The sequence below is a fragment of the Rhinatrema bivittatum genome, chromosome 9 (assembly GCF_901001135.1).
Source record: "Rhinatrema bivittatum chromosome 9, aRhiBiv1.1, whole genome shotgun sequence".
Lineage (NCBI taxonomy): Eukaryota > Metazoa > Chordata > Amphibia > Gymnophiona > Rhinatrematidae > Rhinatrema > Rhinatrema bivittatum.
In genome coordinates this window covers 189,466,323-189,483,039 of record NC_042623.1, presented here as the reverse complement: position 1 = coordinate 189,483,039, position 16,717 = coordinate 189,466,323, and the positions used below count along the sequence as shown (strand labels likewise).

At 46.6% G+C, this 16,717-nt stretch overlaps 1 protein-coding gene across 2 annotated transcripts in view; it reads right to left on the bottom strand.

Annotated features, from left to right (window-relative positions):
- TPRG1 (tumor protein p63 regulated 1) overlaps positions 1-16,717 on the bottom strand; it is a 116,692-nt gene that overhangs the window by 59,033 nt on the left and 40,942 nt on the right. For both annotated transcript variants that reach the window (XM_029616455.1, XM_029616454.1), the window contains exon 4: positions 13,547-13,723. In XM_029616455.1, the coding sequence (XP_029472315.1) occupies positions 13,547-13,723 (177 nt within the window). The remainder of the gene's footprint in view (positions 1-13,546; positions 13,724-16,717) is intronic.

Here is a 16,717-nt window from a genome sequence, read left to right as displayed (position 1 = left end):
CTGTTCGGGCCTTTGGATGAACATTTTTAGGCTGCGACTTGGCCAGTACCAATATGAAGGCAACTGCACTGGATACCTACCTGAGTTTCTGACGTCATAAAATCTCGCTGACCAATCAGCTTGCGCACTAGATGCCACTCACACCGAGACACCAGCCGGGCAGGTAGGGTTGCTAACTTTTAACACTGCCTGAAGCAAACAGAAGCTTCCGGTGCATCCTCTCTCTCCCCATCCTCTGGCTCCCGCACAGATCAACACGCACACAAAATACAGACACGCAAGCATACCTACAGAGAAACACAAACACACAACCAAACACATACAAAAACACAACACATGCACGCTGACCTACAAAAAAACGCACCCAGATCCTTTTCTGAAGAAAAAAACAAATGATTCACCCATGCAAAATACAGGGCAGTCAGGCTAGCACGACATAAAATACTATTTAAACTTCATCCTGCCGCAAGCCACGCTGCACGGAAAGACATTCCTTCTCTTGGCACGTTTGGATTAACGCAGAATGCATATCCGACCACAATAACTATCACTTGTGCGACAGATCTTGAAAAAACGAAGAGCCCTCCATGAGGTTGGGGGTCTGTTAAAGCATGAACAGGTTCGGGTAACAAAGCAATGATCTCCCGCTGCTGCTAAGCGTTCATTTCCCAGGAGAACGGTTCATACTTGAGATCCGCACCCTAGCAAGCCACTCCGACTCCGGCACGCCGGGGGACTCTTCAAGGTGCTGCAACCCAAACAGTTTTAGTGCTCATTCTTTTCCTGTTCTGATTATACTTCATCCTTAATTTTTGTACCAGCAGAGAGGTTAACGACGACTTTCACAAAGCCTGCTTAGTTAAAAAAAAAAAAAAGAATAGGGCGCGAGGAGGTGGATGTCTTTGGCATTTAACCTTCAACTCTGAAAGGTCTCTAGGACGGTCAGAGAGTTGTGTGATTGCCTCTTTCACTGCAAGGGTCGTAATCCCCCCCTCCCTGCCACTCCCTTTTAAAATATCTGGCACAATTTGACTGGATTCCTAACCTCTGGTCATGAGAAGGTATTGAGGGTAGAGGCTTTTGGGGGGCAGGGAATTAAGAACATAAGATTTTCCATGCTGGGTCAGACCAAAGGTCCATCAAGCCCAGCATCCTGTTTCCAGCAGTGGCCAAACCAGGCCACAAGTACCTGGCAGGATCCCAAGGGGTAGATAGATTTCAAACTGCTTACCCCAAGAAAAAGCAATGGATTTCTGCAACTCCACCTTAATAATGGTTAATGGACTTTTCCTCCAGGAACTTGTCCAAAACCTTTTTTTAAACGCAGCTACACTAATAGCTTTCACCACATCCTCTGGTAATGCTCAATTATGTGTTCAGTAAAACAATATTTTCTCTTATTAGTTTTAAATGCATTACCTTGTAACTTCATTGTGTGTCCCCTGGTCTTTGTACTTTTCAAAACAGTAAACAACCGATTAATGTTTACGAGTTCCATTCCACTCGTTATTTTATAGACCTCTATCATATCCCCCTCAGCCGTCTCTTCTCCAAGCTGAAGAGTCCTAACCTCTTTAGTCTTTCTTCATAGGGGAATTGTTCCATCCCCTTTATCATTTCAGTTGGCCTTCTCTGTTCCTTTTCTAATTCTGCTATATCTTTCTTGAGATGTGGTGACCAGAACTGCACACAGTACTCAAGATGAGGTGGCACCATGGAGCGATACAGAGACATTATGATATTCTCTGTTTTATTCTCCGTTCCTTTCCTAATAATCCCTAGCAATCTATTTGCTTTCTTGGCTGCTGCTGCACACTGAGCAGAAGATTTCAATGTACTATCAACAACAATGACACCTAGATAAATTCCCCATCCTACAGTTTTAATCATTCATTGCTTCTCCACATTGCTGTATATCTATGTTTATCTTGTACACAAATAATAATAAGGGTACCAGTACTGGCCCTGGTACTATCCTGCATACAGCAAATACCAAGATTCAAATCCGTTGGGGTAACGGAGGCAAAAAAGGTACAAATTATTTATTTGCTACTTCAATTTATAAACCAGCTATCCATTCGAAGGCAACAATAGCTAACATAAGCACTCTAGACAAAATAAAAAGGAATTAGAATTACTAACAAGGCACATAGAAACAACAGCAACATCCCAAATAACACAATATTTAATAACATCATAAGGTACTTTATAAAATAGCTCTAAGCCAAGGAGAGGCAATTGGGAATTTGGTGGCCAAGAACCAAACAAAACTCAGATATACTTAAACTGTTAGTTAAAAGCCTTGCTCAGCTCACAGAAAGCTAGAAAATCTTGTCGCTCCCTAGGTCTGCTGCTCCAAGTACTTGGCCCTAGAAGAGATAAAGCCTTTTATTTCCAGTTTCCACAAAGCGGATCTCCCTTGGCAGGGGAAACCACCAGAAGAAGCTCCTGTGAAGAGCAAAGACATCCTGACGAGTCGCAGAACGATGCCTTCCCCTTTGGAACACAAGAACCGCCATACTGAGTCAGAACGAGAACCCATCAAGCCCAAATCCAGGTCCCGAGCATCTCAGACACCGAAGGCCACTTCCGTGCCAGGGTTTCAAAACAGAACAGAAAAGTCCCTTCAAACTGAATGCAGAAAGGGACTGGTCACCTACTTCTACAGCTACTGATCTATTCTTTAGCGCTACTCAACGTACGACATAGAGCCAGGGCAACATCTTCCAAGCCGGAGGAACATGGTTAATGGAGCCAGGAAGGATGCAAGCAGCAGTAACCTGCCCAGCTGAGACTGAGCTAAACCCAATGAGATAATCATAACATAGTCTTGCCAAAGCAGACTATCCCGAGAAAGACAGGGGGGGGGGGGGGGCGCGAAGGTTTCTAATCAGGTGCAATTTTTAAAAATCCTGAAGATCAGCCTATGAAAAATGGATCAGAGTCCAAAATCACCCCCAGAACACCAACTCCCCCCCTTTCAAAAGAATTCCCATTTACTCCAAGATCACTTGTGACACTGCAAAAAGAATGGAGGCTTTTTAAAATCCAATTAACCCTCTGTTTTTAGAAGGATTTGTTTTCAATTCCACAATCTCCTTGAAAGCAGTGAAAAAGCTTCCTCAAACTCTCCCATCTTGGAAAGCCAAGAATCAGAATCAGAAATGCATGGCATCAAACCGGAGCAGACGCCGGCTTCACCCGCAGCACCGCATGACCCGTACACAACAACTTCATCCCGTAATTCCCCCGACAGATTGTCCCGGGTCTACTCTGTACAGACAATGTCACCAAAAAGACACCAGCTTCAAGATCCCAGCCTTTACTGGAGAAGTGTAAACAAACAGATGTTTTGGAAGAGGCGCCTTCCCCAGTAAAACTGAATTATATCTATACACATGTGTGCGCATGTGCCTGTGATATATGCCAAATTTTCAAAGTTTTAGCCAGGAAAATAAAGCTTGTGGGTATCTTGGGACTGCTGGCTGGAACTGAATGGGTTAAAAAAAGCAGGTAACATCCAGTACCAGTTTAACGCTTGCCCTGAAAATGGATCCCATATACACAGGCACAGCCTGCACTTTTACCGGGTGCGCATTTCAGATACAATTTCAAAAGGAAACTAATCGTGCTGCTCCCCTTTGTAAATTAGCAGTGGTAAAAGCCGTGTGATAAAAGAGCCAGCATGCTTTCCATCTGCTAGCCATGCGGACGGGGGCAGGGGGGTGAGAAAATTAGAATGCGTATGTCTGAAAATCAAATGCACCCCCCCCCCCCCATCGACCTAAAACCACCCACAGCGACACCTCTCCTTAACCCGGCTGCGGAAGCCCATGCGCACAGTTAGCTGGGCAAACGAGTGCAATCTACAGGCAGGCCCTGGGGCGATAGGGAAATACCTATACTACCTGAATGTAATCCGCTCTGATGGTCACTTTGAAGTGCCGAAAAGCTGAATAAATTAAAAAAAAAATCTAAATAAATATATTCCCTCCCTCTCTCTATCTGTATATATGTTTATGTATACACGTTGGGACCTTCATTTCAGTTTTCATTTTATTTTTCCCTGGAATTTATCAGTGTTTATTACAACAAGAACAAGAATTATATTTACTTGGAAAAATGAGTCATTTTTTCCCACTGATTTCTTGATGTAATAAGCACTGATATATTCCTGGGTAACATAAAATAAAAACTGAAATCAAAAGGTCCCTAAATTGCTTATATACACACACACACACACACACACACACTTTTGTCCAGCCATCTTGTTTATAATGGAGCACAGCCTTCAAGAACGAGCAGGGCCCCTCGGTAGGAATGCCAGAGGAATTTGGGTTATTTACAAGAGAAGCCTTCCCTAAAGAAACTGGCCGGTTCCGAACAGAAGCTGTGCCTCCGCCTTCTGCTGATCCAGTCCTAGTAGTTCCCCATTGCACGCGTGACCTTGACGTGCTCACTTCAGTTGTAGGGGGTAAAAACAGCATAAAATGGCGTCCCTGGCTGACCCAAGATTTCATGGAGGATTCTGTAGGAGATGTGAGCTCCGGTAGTTCAGGCTACCATTTTATTTATTTATTTTATTTAACAGTTTTATATACCGAAGTTCTGGTAACAAAGTTACTAATCACTTCGGTTTACATTACAACAATAGATTGACAGTATTTAGAATAATGTCATACAATGAACAGGATAAATAGAACCATTTGTTTCACATAAGCAGGATATCTGCTAATGAACCAGTGGAGAATCCTAGAGACAAATATTTCCATTCGTTATTACAACACACAAAAGGATATGAAAAAGCTCAGGGCCCAGTCTACCAAAGATGTCCCTATAGGCATAAAATGAGCAGAAACAATTTATAAATTGGGCCCTTGGTAAATTAATGGCGGGCAATGTGTGTAGTTTCATAATTAGGTCTATTAACTTAGAAACCTAGGTTCCAATTCTACCCCCATTATCACCATTCATGTTACAAGGTTGAGCAAGTAACAAACAGGAAGTTTAAATTTCTCTTGGGGACAAAGATCATGACGTCATGTGATATTTCTTGTATAGTGCTGTGTGCATGGATGGCACTGTACAAATACGGTTACTGTGAGCAGAGCTAGCACGTTGAAGAAATCAGACAGAATTTTCAGCCAGAAGTTGTAATAATTAATAAACTTTACTACAGAGCTTAAGATAAAACCTAATAGGATCATTACACTGAAGGGATTGGACAGTACAAGAGAAGGAAATTACTCAGGTTAGGGTCACCGTCACAAGAAGTGATTAACATGTCCCCCTGTTGCTAGGCAGCTCTTCTGATTCCCTCTAGGGCTAATAAACCACAAAGGCAAAATGTAACCCTTTCCTGTCTGAGTGAAAATAATCTTCTGTTGTCTTTTTCCAACAGTTATATCCATGCTCCACTAAGGTTCTTTGTGTCCCATTTAGGTTACAGTTTGACATATCCACAACGAATATGCGTGAGAGAAAATGTGCATGTTATGGAGGCGGTACACGCCAATTTTCTCTCATGCATATTCTTTCTGGATATCCTGAAAACCCGACTGGCTGGTGGGCCCCCAGGACAGGGTTGGGGAGCACTGATTTAGAGGATAAGTATTCAGGCCTCTTTAAATGAAGTCAATGAAGGGATAATAGGACTGGTGTAATGGGATCATATGCCCTATGACCTGTCAGCACCCTAGCAGCTGAATTTTGTAATAATTAAAGTGCTCTCAAGAGCGTTATCCAGTAACCCCAGCACTAGGGAGTCACAATACTCAATCCCTGAACATATCAAATGTCTGAAGAACCAATCGAAAATCTTCAGGTTTGAAAAATGGTTTAAGATGCCTGAGCATCCGAAGCTTAATGTATCCGGACTTAACTTGATTACCTATATGCACTCTCAGAGACGGCCGGGAGTTGAGTAACACTCCAAGGTCCCCTGCACTCGATGAAATATCAATCTTATCTCCATGCCACTCACATTTTGGAACTTCGCCTTCATATGGAGTTTTTGATGACAACATCATTTCTGTTCTAGAACTGTTCAAAACCCATCCATTTCTGTACGGTATCAAGGTAAAATATTTGAGGGAGGCAAACACAGCTCTATTTACTGGGATGAAGAATTATATATTATCTGCAATATAAATCCAAATCCAAACTCAGGCCGGCTAGCAGTTTACACAGCGGCAGTAAGTGTGTATATATTAAACAACACCGCTGAAGGGCAGATGCTTGGGGGGCATGCAAGCTTTGATCTTAAAAAACCACGAGGAAGTATCATTTCCGATCCAAACCTGTCGAGAGCGTTCGGCTAGATAAGAACTGAACCGCTCTAACACTGTTTGCAGGCACGGCAGATTCTTCAGGCTGCCTGAGCAAAAAAAAAATTACACAGTCTGCGGTGGCAAATGCGGCCGAAAACATCAAGCAGCGAGGGTGAGGGGGGGTGGTGCCCGGCTAGTGCCCAGTCGTACTAAAAGCGAGCCCGTAAACCTTTCGGCCATCTAATGCAGCCAGCTGCGTCTCTGCAGAGCACAGAGCCGCTTAAAAGTGATAATAAATGCAACTCAGGCTCTGTTCAGCGGTAGGTATGCGAGATGTGTTGAAACACGTTGTTTCTGAGCCGACATTCATACATATCCATTCATAAGGGATGCAGTAATTATCTGCTGCAGGGAGGAGTCTGTACCGAAGTGCACTGCGTGATATCTATAATAACAAGATATAATTACCCATAAATGTACAGCCCTTAAATCCACACGCCCCATAGGGGGGGAAGAAAGAATAGCTGAAAAGGCAGAATTCTTTTAATGTTAGCTATGCCGTTACCTCCCAAAAGCCAAATACGTGTTTACCTGTCCCTGCCAGTGATTCTGTCCCTCACCCATCTTTGCTCAAGGATAAAAACTTGGGAGAATTTTTATGCTCTGACTGTAAAGCTGGCAGGCGAGCTCGCCGGGACGCTTCCCCCCGCCTTCCCGGCAGCAGTCAACAGCGTTGGCTAGCAACAGTGAAAACTCAGTCCCCGTGACGACGCCACGCACGGACAAACAGCGGGTCTCCAGCACCAAGCGGGCCTCACGGCCACGGACGGAGCTCGACGGAGGGAAGCAAATGCCGTCCAGTTCTGGGACGGGGGGAGGGGAGGATGTCTTACCTCGCCTCCTGGAATCCGTGGGCAGCAAATGTTCCCTTTTTACGTTTGTTGCGGACCGTGTGCGTGAAAAAAAAAAAATCCCAAAATTTCTTGCACGCAATGCGTCGCGCAAAGATGAGACGCCGCTCCATCTTCCCTTTTCTCGTGCGCGCACGCACGTGGCACCGCTTCCCGAGGGGGAACGGCGGCGGCCTGCTTTTCAACAGGGCAAACCGAGGCATCGGTGAGCTTCGCGGCCGGCTACATTTTTTCAGATTTGACCCAGATCTGCCGGTGGAGAGCAGCCAATTTTGCCCTCCAGACCTGGACCCCCACCCCTCTGATAAACAAAGAAAATCCAAAGTGGAACCCAAAAGTTCAGAGCTTCGGAAAAGCCAAAATGCATCCGAAGAAATCTGCACTGGATTTTCCCGACTCGCTTTAGAGCTCGCCTTTTCGAAAAGGTGCTAATAACAATTTAACTAATCGTAGACATTTTTTCCATGGCCATCGTTCAACTAACTTATCTGGAAGAAATGTGCAGGTTTCTACCTGATGTAGGGCTCCACTGGGTCCTTACTAAGGAGGGTGACCAGGTAGCTAGGAGAGTGGCCAGGGATAGAGTGAAGGAATGCACCAGCTCCACTAGAGGCCGCTGCAATCATCTAGTCCTGCCTGCAGGTAAGCAAGTTACCTCTTGTGTCTGTGTGGATTTTTTTGAGGGAGCAGGAGCCACTCCCTTTTACCTCCCTTCAGTTTGGATAGTACAGGCTAAAGATGCGTGCAGCCCCGACTCCAACCTCTCGCGAGCAGCGGCGGCGGCGGCAGTGGAGATTCAAATACCCATTCCTCTTTACTACCGCCGCTCACGCCCCCCACCAATGGTCAGCGCCCCTAGGTCCAGGCCTAGCTCGCCTAGTGCTTCCGCCGGCCCTGAGAGCATGGTGTCAGTTGGCTTCAAGAACTGAAGAAAGAAGACAGGTCTCCGGACTGGGACCTGGCGTCGAGCCCGGGACCAGGTCAAGGCCCCGGTGTTGGGACTCGGCGTCGGGTTTGGGCTCGGGCTCCAGCCTCGGCTCAGAAAGCAGCCTTGCAGTAGGCCAAGGACGAGGCTGCGGTGAACCTACCGCAGCTTTGGTCTGTGCAAGGCCGAGGCTTTGGCCTGGGCCTTGGCCAAGGCTTAGGAGTCGGGACCCAGCCTTTGTCAGATGCCCTACGGATCAGGTAAGTTTGGTTTGGTTTTGTTTTCAATTTTTGGGAGTTGTGCTTAGGCCTACGTTGCAGTCCTTGCTTAGGGCCTCACCCTATGCCCTAGAGGAGGCCCCAGCTGTGGGCATAGACCTAGGTGCCAGCATCGTGTTCAGGCCTAGGCCGCAGACCCTGCTTTGGGCTCAGCCTATGCCCTAGTTGCAGAGCCATACGGCAAGTTATTAAAGTTGGAGGGGATAAGAACTGTCAACTACACAATAATTAATGAAGCAATACCGGCAAAAGTGTAAGATGGCGATGCTGAGGAGCAGCGTGTCAGGCACTGGCAGAGTCACAGATGCTGAAGCTCCAGTCTCCATTTGCAGAGACTCTCCCTCCCTTCCCTCTTCACTGCTGGACACTAATCGCTGACTTCCTGTCTCTAGAGACCCCGGCAAGGAGCAAGGCGAACCACGGCTCTGGAGGGAGTAGGGTCCCCGTTGCGGAGTAATGTGAGTACCCACAAACCTTGTGACCCAGGACACAATCTGGAGCCTGGTTTCATCTCCCCTTCCCTTCACTTTCCTGGGCACTGCTATGAGGGAAAGGACTGAAGGCTAAATGGCTTTTTGTTGCTCAGGAACATGCACTATAAGTGAAGCAGTAACTAGTAAAAGTGGTCCTGTGGATGCGGTCTGGCAGAACTTGTGGAGGGTGGGAATGTGGAGCCTGAGCTGTCATTTCGGGCGGTTTTGCCACATGCTTGGTGAGTCCGTGCCCGCTGCCGAAGCTCTGGCACAAATCTAAACCATGCTGGGACAGTAGGAAGGGTGGGAGGACCTGCGGGAGGGTGGGGGCAGACCCAATCTTTGAGAAAAGAGCTACTCTCACATCAGAGGAAAACTTTCACATCTTTTGGTGCATAGTAGTGGTGAGAAAGCATGTATGTGTACAGGTGAAAGCGTGTGTATGTGTGGGTGGGCGAGAGACAGTATGTGTGCACGGGTGAGAGAGCGTGTGTATGTGTGGGTGGGCGAGAGACAGTATGTGTGTACGGGTGAGAGAGCGTGTGTATGTGTGGGTGGGCGAGAGACAGTATGTGTGTACGGGTGAGAGAGCGTGTGTATGTGTGGATGGGCGAGAGTCAGTATGTGTGGATGGGCGAGAGTCAGTATGTGTGTACGGGTGAGAGAGCGTGTGTATGTGTGGGTGGGCGAGAGTCAGTATGTGTGTACGGGTGAGAGAGCGTGTGTTTGTGTGGGTGGGCGAGAGACAGTATGTGTGTACGGGTGAGAGAGCGTGTGTATGTGTGGGTGGGCGAGAGTCAGTATGTGTGTACGGGTGAGAGAGCGTGTGTATGTGTGGGTGGGCGAGAGTCAGTATGTGTGTACAGGTGAGAGAGCCTGTGTATGTGTGTACAGGTGAGAGCACGTGTGTTTGTGTGGGTGGGCGAGAGACAGTATGTGTTTACAGGTGAGAGAGCGTGTGTATGTGTGTATGTGTTGGTGAGAGAAAGACAGCTCATGTGTCTGCAAGAGCCCCCCTTGCTCTCAGGGCATCTGGAAATCACAAGTTCCCAGGAGATTTTTTTTAAATCCTTATTAGCTTTAATTATTAGGTATTATGTTATGTGTCTGTTTTGAGATATTTTATTGGATGTTTGGAACATTTTTATATGAGTTTTTAACTATTTGTTGGCTGTTTTAAATTATTCTTCTTATTGGTATGATTGCTGTTTTGGTCCTCTCACTGTGCCATGGGGCGTCCTCGCCGTTGTCTCCTCCTTCCTCCCCTCTTCCCCCCCCCCCCTCCCCCTTTCCCCATGATCAGGGAACTCCAAGAGGGCCCAGTACCCGGTTCTGATGAGCACCATTCATGTGGCCCTGTTTAAAGAAAGCTTGCCCATCCCTGTTCTATGAGACCCTCCATGTGGTCTCAAAAGGTCATCACTGGACCAAGTCTTGTGTTGGGGTTTTCTCCAAAACGACTTCAGTTTTCTCCAGGATCAATAACTCTGCCAGACATGCACTTGTCTCCAAGCAGCCCAGTCAAAAATAGCTGGTAAGGTATCTTTAGCTTCCCTCACCGCCACCCCCGGAAGAACATGTCTGAATTTCTTTGTTCGGCAAGAAAGGAGAAGATATAGCTTGGAGGAATGCCTTGTGTACAGGCAGATCCCCCAAAATCACTTTCACGGCGCTATTTTACCAATCCTCGGAAACGTGAGCATGAAAGCAATCGGAAAGAGACAGAGGAGTAAGGTCACTGCATGTCTCCCTTTGCCCTAAATTACTTGCATAGCAGGTGCGCTGGTGCTTTCTGGTACATCATTCCCTATTCAGGACTATAATCAGGTAAGTTATGAAAAGGTCAGAGCAGCAGGTGGTCTACAATGAATGCCCAAGTCATTGAGTGGCCTTCTGTATCACAGGCACTTCTGATTTTATATTTTGTTGACGCTTTGGCAATCCTTCCGGATCTTACTGGGTGCCGGGAGATTTTTAAATGTTAATTTTGGGGAGCGACAGCTTCCTACCCCATGAGCTCTCATCCGCTGATTCACAGCAATGTGGCAATTAAAAAAAAAATGCAAGCAAGCCTACCCCTAGACCAAGCAGACGTGCAGGCCGTCGGGGCTGTTGAGTTAACCTGTCTGCTGAGGTAAAAGGTGAGGAAACTTAATTCGAGTGGCAGCCTCCGGCTCATGGAAGAGTGGCTACAGCACGGCACCTGGACCACTCCATGTCAAGAGAACAATAGTGAATATCAAAGTCATTGTGAGAAGAAAGAGAAAAGGTGAGATCAAGGGAGATGTGGAGATGGGTGAGCGAGAAGACAAAGAACCAGAGCTTAAGTTCCTGTCAGCTTCAAGGGTGGGGCACTTCCTGGGCTACAGGATGGGTTGGAAAAAATAAACTACCTGCCCACCTTAATATCACATCAGCTGCCACAGGAAAGCAAGAACTACATGCCCTATGCCACCAAGCCAAATATATTTTACATTTTCAACGTTTATGTTACACGTTTATACACCGTCAACATGGAGAGAGCCATTTTGATTGGTGCTGGCATCACGGCTGCCATCCAGAACGTCTCATCCATTACAAGCCCATTCAAATAGTGCATTTCACTTTTCGGCTTTGCTCATACTGCAGCCTTTGGGCTATTAACGTGTCGCAGACGCACACAGGAGCAAAAGAGTAGCAACGCTGCTTTTTCCAGAGCTGTAGCCAGGCAATTTGACGCCTATGGCCAAGTGAAAAACCGCGCCCTTACAGCGAGTTGGGAGACTCTGTCAAATGTTTGTACAGCAAAGCCCCATGGCGCCCCTTCGAATACATTACAGCCTTGCACCCCGCACCCCACCACACCCTCCTCACACACAATTAAATGTATGCATTTTTAATAACAGATGTTACATGAAAAAGGACATTCAAAGCACAGGCTTGTGAGATAAAAATACCACTTACAATATGTATATTATATTTACATGCCCTGCTGAGGTGCCAACCAGAAAACCCTGCAAAAAAGCAAGAGACGCTTGGAATCTATCTGGTATTAGGCCTACTGTAATGCCTAATAGGGCATGGGCATGACCCTCAGAGAGCCACGAGATAAAATAATTTTATGTAAAAATAGCACTAACTGCCAGCACTCAAACAGGAACAACCCTACCTATGAAAGTTAGTACTACAAATATTACACCAGGCCTAAAATAGTAATATACCCCCTATTAGGAAAACAGAACAAGCCAAGCTGCTATAGATCCCTGCATAGAAACTACGCACTCATGGAATAACTCACTTCAGTCACACATGCAAAACACAGATAGACCCTCAAATACAGAATAAAGAGACCATACAGTATAAATAGAAATGTACAGACAAAAACTGAACTGGAAAATGCAACAAGCCAAATTCTGTATGCAATGCAACAATGTAAAAACAGAAACATTACCATTCCTCATAAAACAAAATTAGTATAACCATACCAATAAAAAAATTAATTCAAAACAAGTAATGAATAGAATAACATTCAATAATTAAAAACATATGAAAATCGTCCAAACATCAATAAAATATTTCAAAACAGTCACATCAAATAACACCCAACAATTAAAATAAGGATTTTAAAAATCCCTAGCTATTCATACCTTGGAACATTTGATTTCCAGATGCCCTGAAATTTTCATGGATTAGCAGGCAGAGAGTAACTGGGGTAGTTGTGCACACAGATGCTTCTCTCACTCTCCCGCACACATGCTCTCTATTTCCCACATCCAAGCATACATGCTCTCTTTCCCACACACATGTGCATATGTTTTCACTTACTCTCCCATACACACCCTCTCTCAGTCTTCCATACACATGCACACATGCTCTCTCAATCTCCCATACACATGCTCTCTCACTCTGCCACACACATGCTCTCTCACTCTGCCACACACATGCTCTATTTTTCACACACACAAACATACATGCTCTCTCTCTCTCCCGCACACATGCTCTCTATTTCCCACATCCAAGCTTACATGCTCTCTCTCCCACACACATGTGCATATGTTTTCACTTACTCTCCCACACACATGCACATATGCTTGCTCTTACTCTCCCATACACATGCTGTCTTCCACACACATGCTCTCTCACTCTCCCACATACATGCTCTATTTTCCACACACACAAGCATACATGCTCTCACTCTCCCACATACATGCTCTCTCTCACTCTCCCACACACATGCACATATGCTCTCTCTTACTCTCCCACATACATACTCTCTCTCACTCTCCCACACACATGCTCTATTTTCCACACACACAAGCATACATGCTATCTCACTCTCCCACACACATGCACATATGCTCTCTCTTACTCTCCCACACACATGCTGTCTCTCACTCTCCCACAAATGATGTGTTAAGCAGGGCCTTAGTAAGTGAAAAAGCACTGTGGCCCCGCCAGAATCAGTAGTGTGGCCAGTGGGCCGGGCTGCTTTTCCATTTACTAAGGCCACAGTTTTTTGTTCTTGCTGAGGATCTGCCAGCCACACTGCTCTCATTGGCACATGGCAGCGCTTCTGGCATCTTCTGGGAGCGGCGCCTACGGCTGGGGCCATATTGGCCATAGGCACGCTACGGCTCTGGTCGTTTCGGAATCCAAAATAAGACACAGTCTTAAGACACTGGCGCCCTGGCCATAGGCCAGTCTTACTCACTTGTCCAGAGATTTCGGAGGGAAGGTAAACTGTCCCAGGCAGATCCTGTCCACGTAGTTGAGGGGCACCCGCTGGATCTGGACACTGCAGAGCATGATGAAGTCGTATTTACAGATCAGGAGGGACTGGTCGGTCATCATGACGATGCGCTCCTTCTCATTGTTCCAGTGGTCGATTCTGCAGAGAGAATGCAACAAGGTTGTCACCAGATTAAGCGCCAAGGGGTTGCAAAAACCTCAAGGATGCAGCCAACGACGTGATGACTGGAAGGTTAACTTTCCGTGGAAGTTCTGCAGAGCAATTTCAGGACAGGTTCTTAGTGCAGAAGCTTGATATTTTAGTATTATGGAGCTCTAATCTAAGGACCCTCTTTGCTGTGTTGCAGAAGAACTCAGGCAGCCCTGTACACCTAAGGAAACCAGAACAAGCATTTCATTATCTACAGAAGACCACTTGGCTGGGCCGTGATAAGAGGAACTGCTGAAACATCTCACTGCGTGCACTATACTGGTGGAAAGGTTTTGGCCCAGTAGTAAGCCAGAGATTTTTGAGGGAAACAGTGGGGAAAAGAAATCGTAAAATAAGACTATTAACCTTCCTAAACAGAAACAAAAGAAAATATTCAATTTAAGTGAAAGCAAAAGCCTAATATAAGGTCCTTCAAAATTATGTCCTAACCAGTATCGATTTACTTTTCTACACAGGGGAATTTTGGTGCAGTTTTCTCCAGTTTAATCAATACAGTTTCCAACCACTGGGTGTAGCGTTGGATGTAGTGCCGCACCGGTCAGTCTGAGAGTAAACTCTAAACCGGAGAAAACAACCTTCACTGCCGTTCTTGTCTGTATTTTATTTGAAAATAAAACATTTTATACAATAAAAAAAAACAAACTCTAAACCGGCCTTTCACCTGGGCCGCTGGCCCTGCGTGCGGGTTACGCCAGCCAGCGGTGGCCATCGGCTGAGATCATTCCATTTAATTACAGGTTCTGTCCGGGAACGTATCATAGGGACGCCGTACGGCTTGGCGGGTAGGTTTGGCAGAGCAGAGCCCCCGATGCCCAGGATTTGGAAAACGAGACATTCACAGATACAATAATGTCTGCGGTTAGGTTGTAACACACACAGAAACAACTCTTGAGGCAGTTGGGGGGGGGGGGGGGTGGACACAACTGAGCCCCTTTAGTGGCTTGCATAGTAGAAGGAAAGAGGAACACGTGTTTGCTTACAGCGAGGGATGCCACCCATCACGGGTCAAAATGCCAGCGAAATCAGAGGGGGCCCCCACAGACACAAAACGGGAGACGACGTTCGGGAGAAAATAATCAAAACTGGCACCACGATGCAAACACTGCAGATACATTTTATACCCAGGGCTTACTCTATCATCAATGCAAAAAAAATGTTTGGAGCATCGCATGGCGATCTCACGTTCTTATGTACAATCTGCAATGCATTACTGCCCATATCCAGGAGGTGGCAGTGTAAGGAAGAGCGTCTCCCTCTCCAAGCTGCCTGCGGTGCTGGGTGTCCATAACTGCTGGTTCCCGCCACAAATCAGACTTCACTCAGGCAGCTTTCTCTATTTCAAAGTGCTTGAGATTTTTCCCATCTGGACCAGCAAAAAAAAAAAAATTTGCAAAACTTAACAAGCCTTCATAAATCATCGCCTTCCAGACGTCGGCTGTGGTGTCAAAAGCTACATATTTGACAGTTTCTTGGAGAATTAAAATGTGCTGTAGTTTTATTTTCAAAGCTTAAATACTTTTTAAAAAATAAAGCCTTTCTTGAACTTTTTTTTTCTGCGACGCGGCCTTAATTAAAAGAACTTTGGACTGGATCCGTTGTGCTATTACACAGTTAACAGCTGGGTCGAGCCCGGTGGCTCTGTGGGAGCGCCGGACACAAGAGCCGGTATCACAAGCCAAACTAAATCCATGACCCAACCAAATCTGAGCGGTCGCATATTTAGGAAATGCAATTTTCTGTGCTCAGCCAGCGAGCACTGGGATGTGCACTGCGGTGACGGGCTGCATCCGGTGCTAAACCCCTGTCGGCTTACATATTGTGTTATGATGAAACAACACACCCTGCAAGAAGATACAGGGAGAATGCAGTACATCAAACGGTGATGAAGGGGCACACACACACTGCACTGAGGACATTGTGAAGAGCTTGAGTCACCAAGGGAACACACACACTGCATGCGTAACGTTGAGAAGGAGCCTGCACTTGTGGACCCTTGGGCCGAGGCGGGTTCCCACCGTCGGCAGGCGGACCCAGACGAAGCAAAGGCCAGACATGGCCTTCACCTACACCAGCCCACGTTTCCCTCTGCTTGAGCCTCTGGGTGCCAAGGCCAGCTGGACTTAGGTGGGGGGTCTGTGCTGATGGAAGAAGAAGAAGAGGTCCGTAGATAGCTAGGGTCATGGGCAGGCGGCAGCAGGCGTATCTGGAGGTCCAGGCTGAGGTTCAACCAGGTATCCCGTCTGAGAGAAGAGAAGAAGGATTGTTAGGCAGGGCAGGCAGGCAAGTCCAACCAGGCAACAAGGATGGAACGGACTGGATCAAAGACAGAGTGAAGCCAGCTGGACGAAGACCGAAGACAAGCTGGCCAAAAACAGATGACAAGCTGGACGAAGACTGGAATGCTGGGAAGCATCACATATTACGAGGAAGTAGTTGGACCTATTGCAAGACGATTTGCTTCCAGGGAGCTGCCCTTATATATAGGGCTATGCTGATGATGTCATCACTAGGGGCCGCAGAGACTTTTCCGTGGCGGTCCCTTTCAATGGCAGACGTTGGTGCGCGCGTGCGCTAGGGGGAGGTGCGGTGTGTGTGTTGTCAGCGGCATCTTGCTGCATTGAGGAGTGGTGTTTCTGCTGCACGGCTGGCTGGCGGCATTCGCCACGTCGGGGAGCAGCAGGACCGGACAGGGAAGGCGAGTGAGACGGTTTGCGGGAGGAGCCTGTGGACCGCCAAACGCAACGGAGCTGATTTACCAAGGGTGCATACACTGCACTGATAACACTGAAAAAGAGCTGATTTACCAAAGGATCACACACTGAGAAGGCACAAAGCATAACACCGAGAAGGCACTGATTTACCAAGGATGTGCACACTGAATTGATAAAACTGAAAAGGCACTGATTTAGCAAAAAAGTGCAC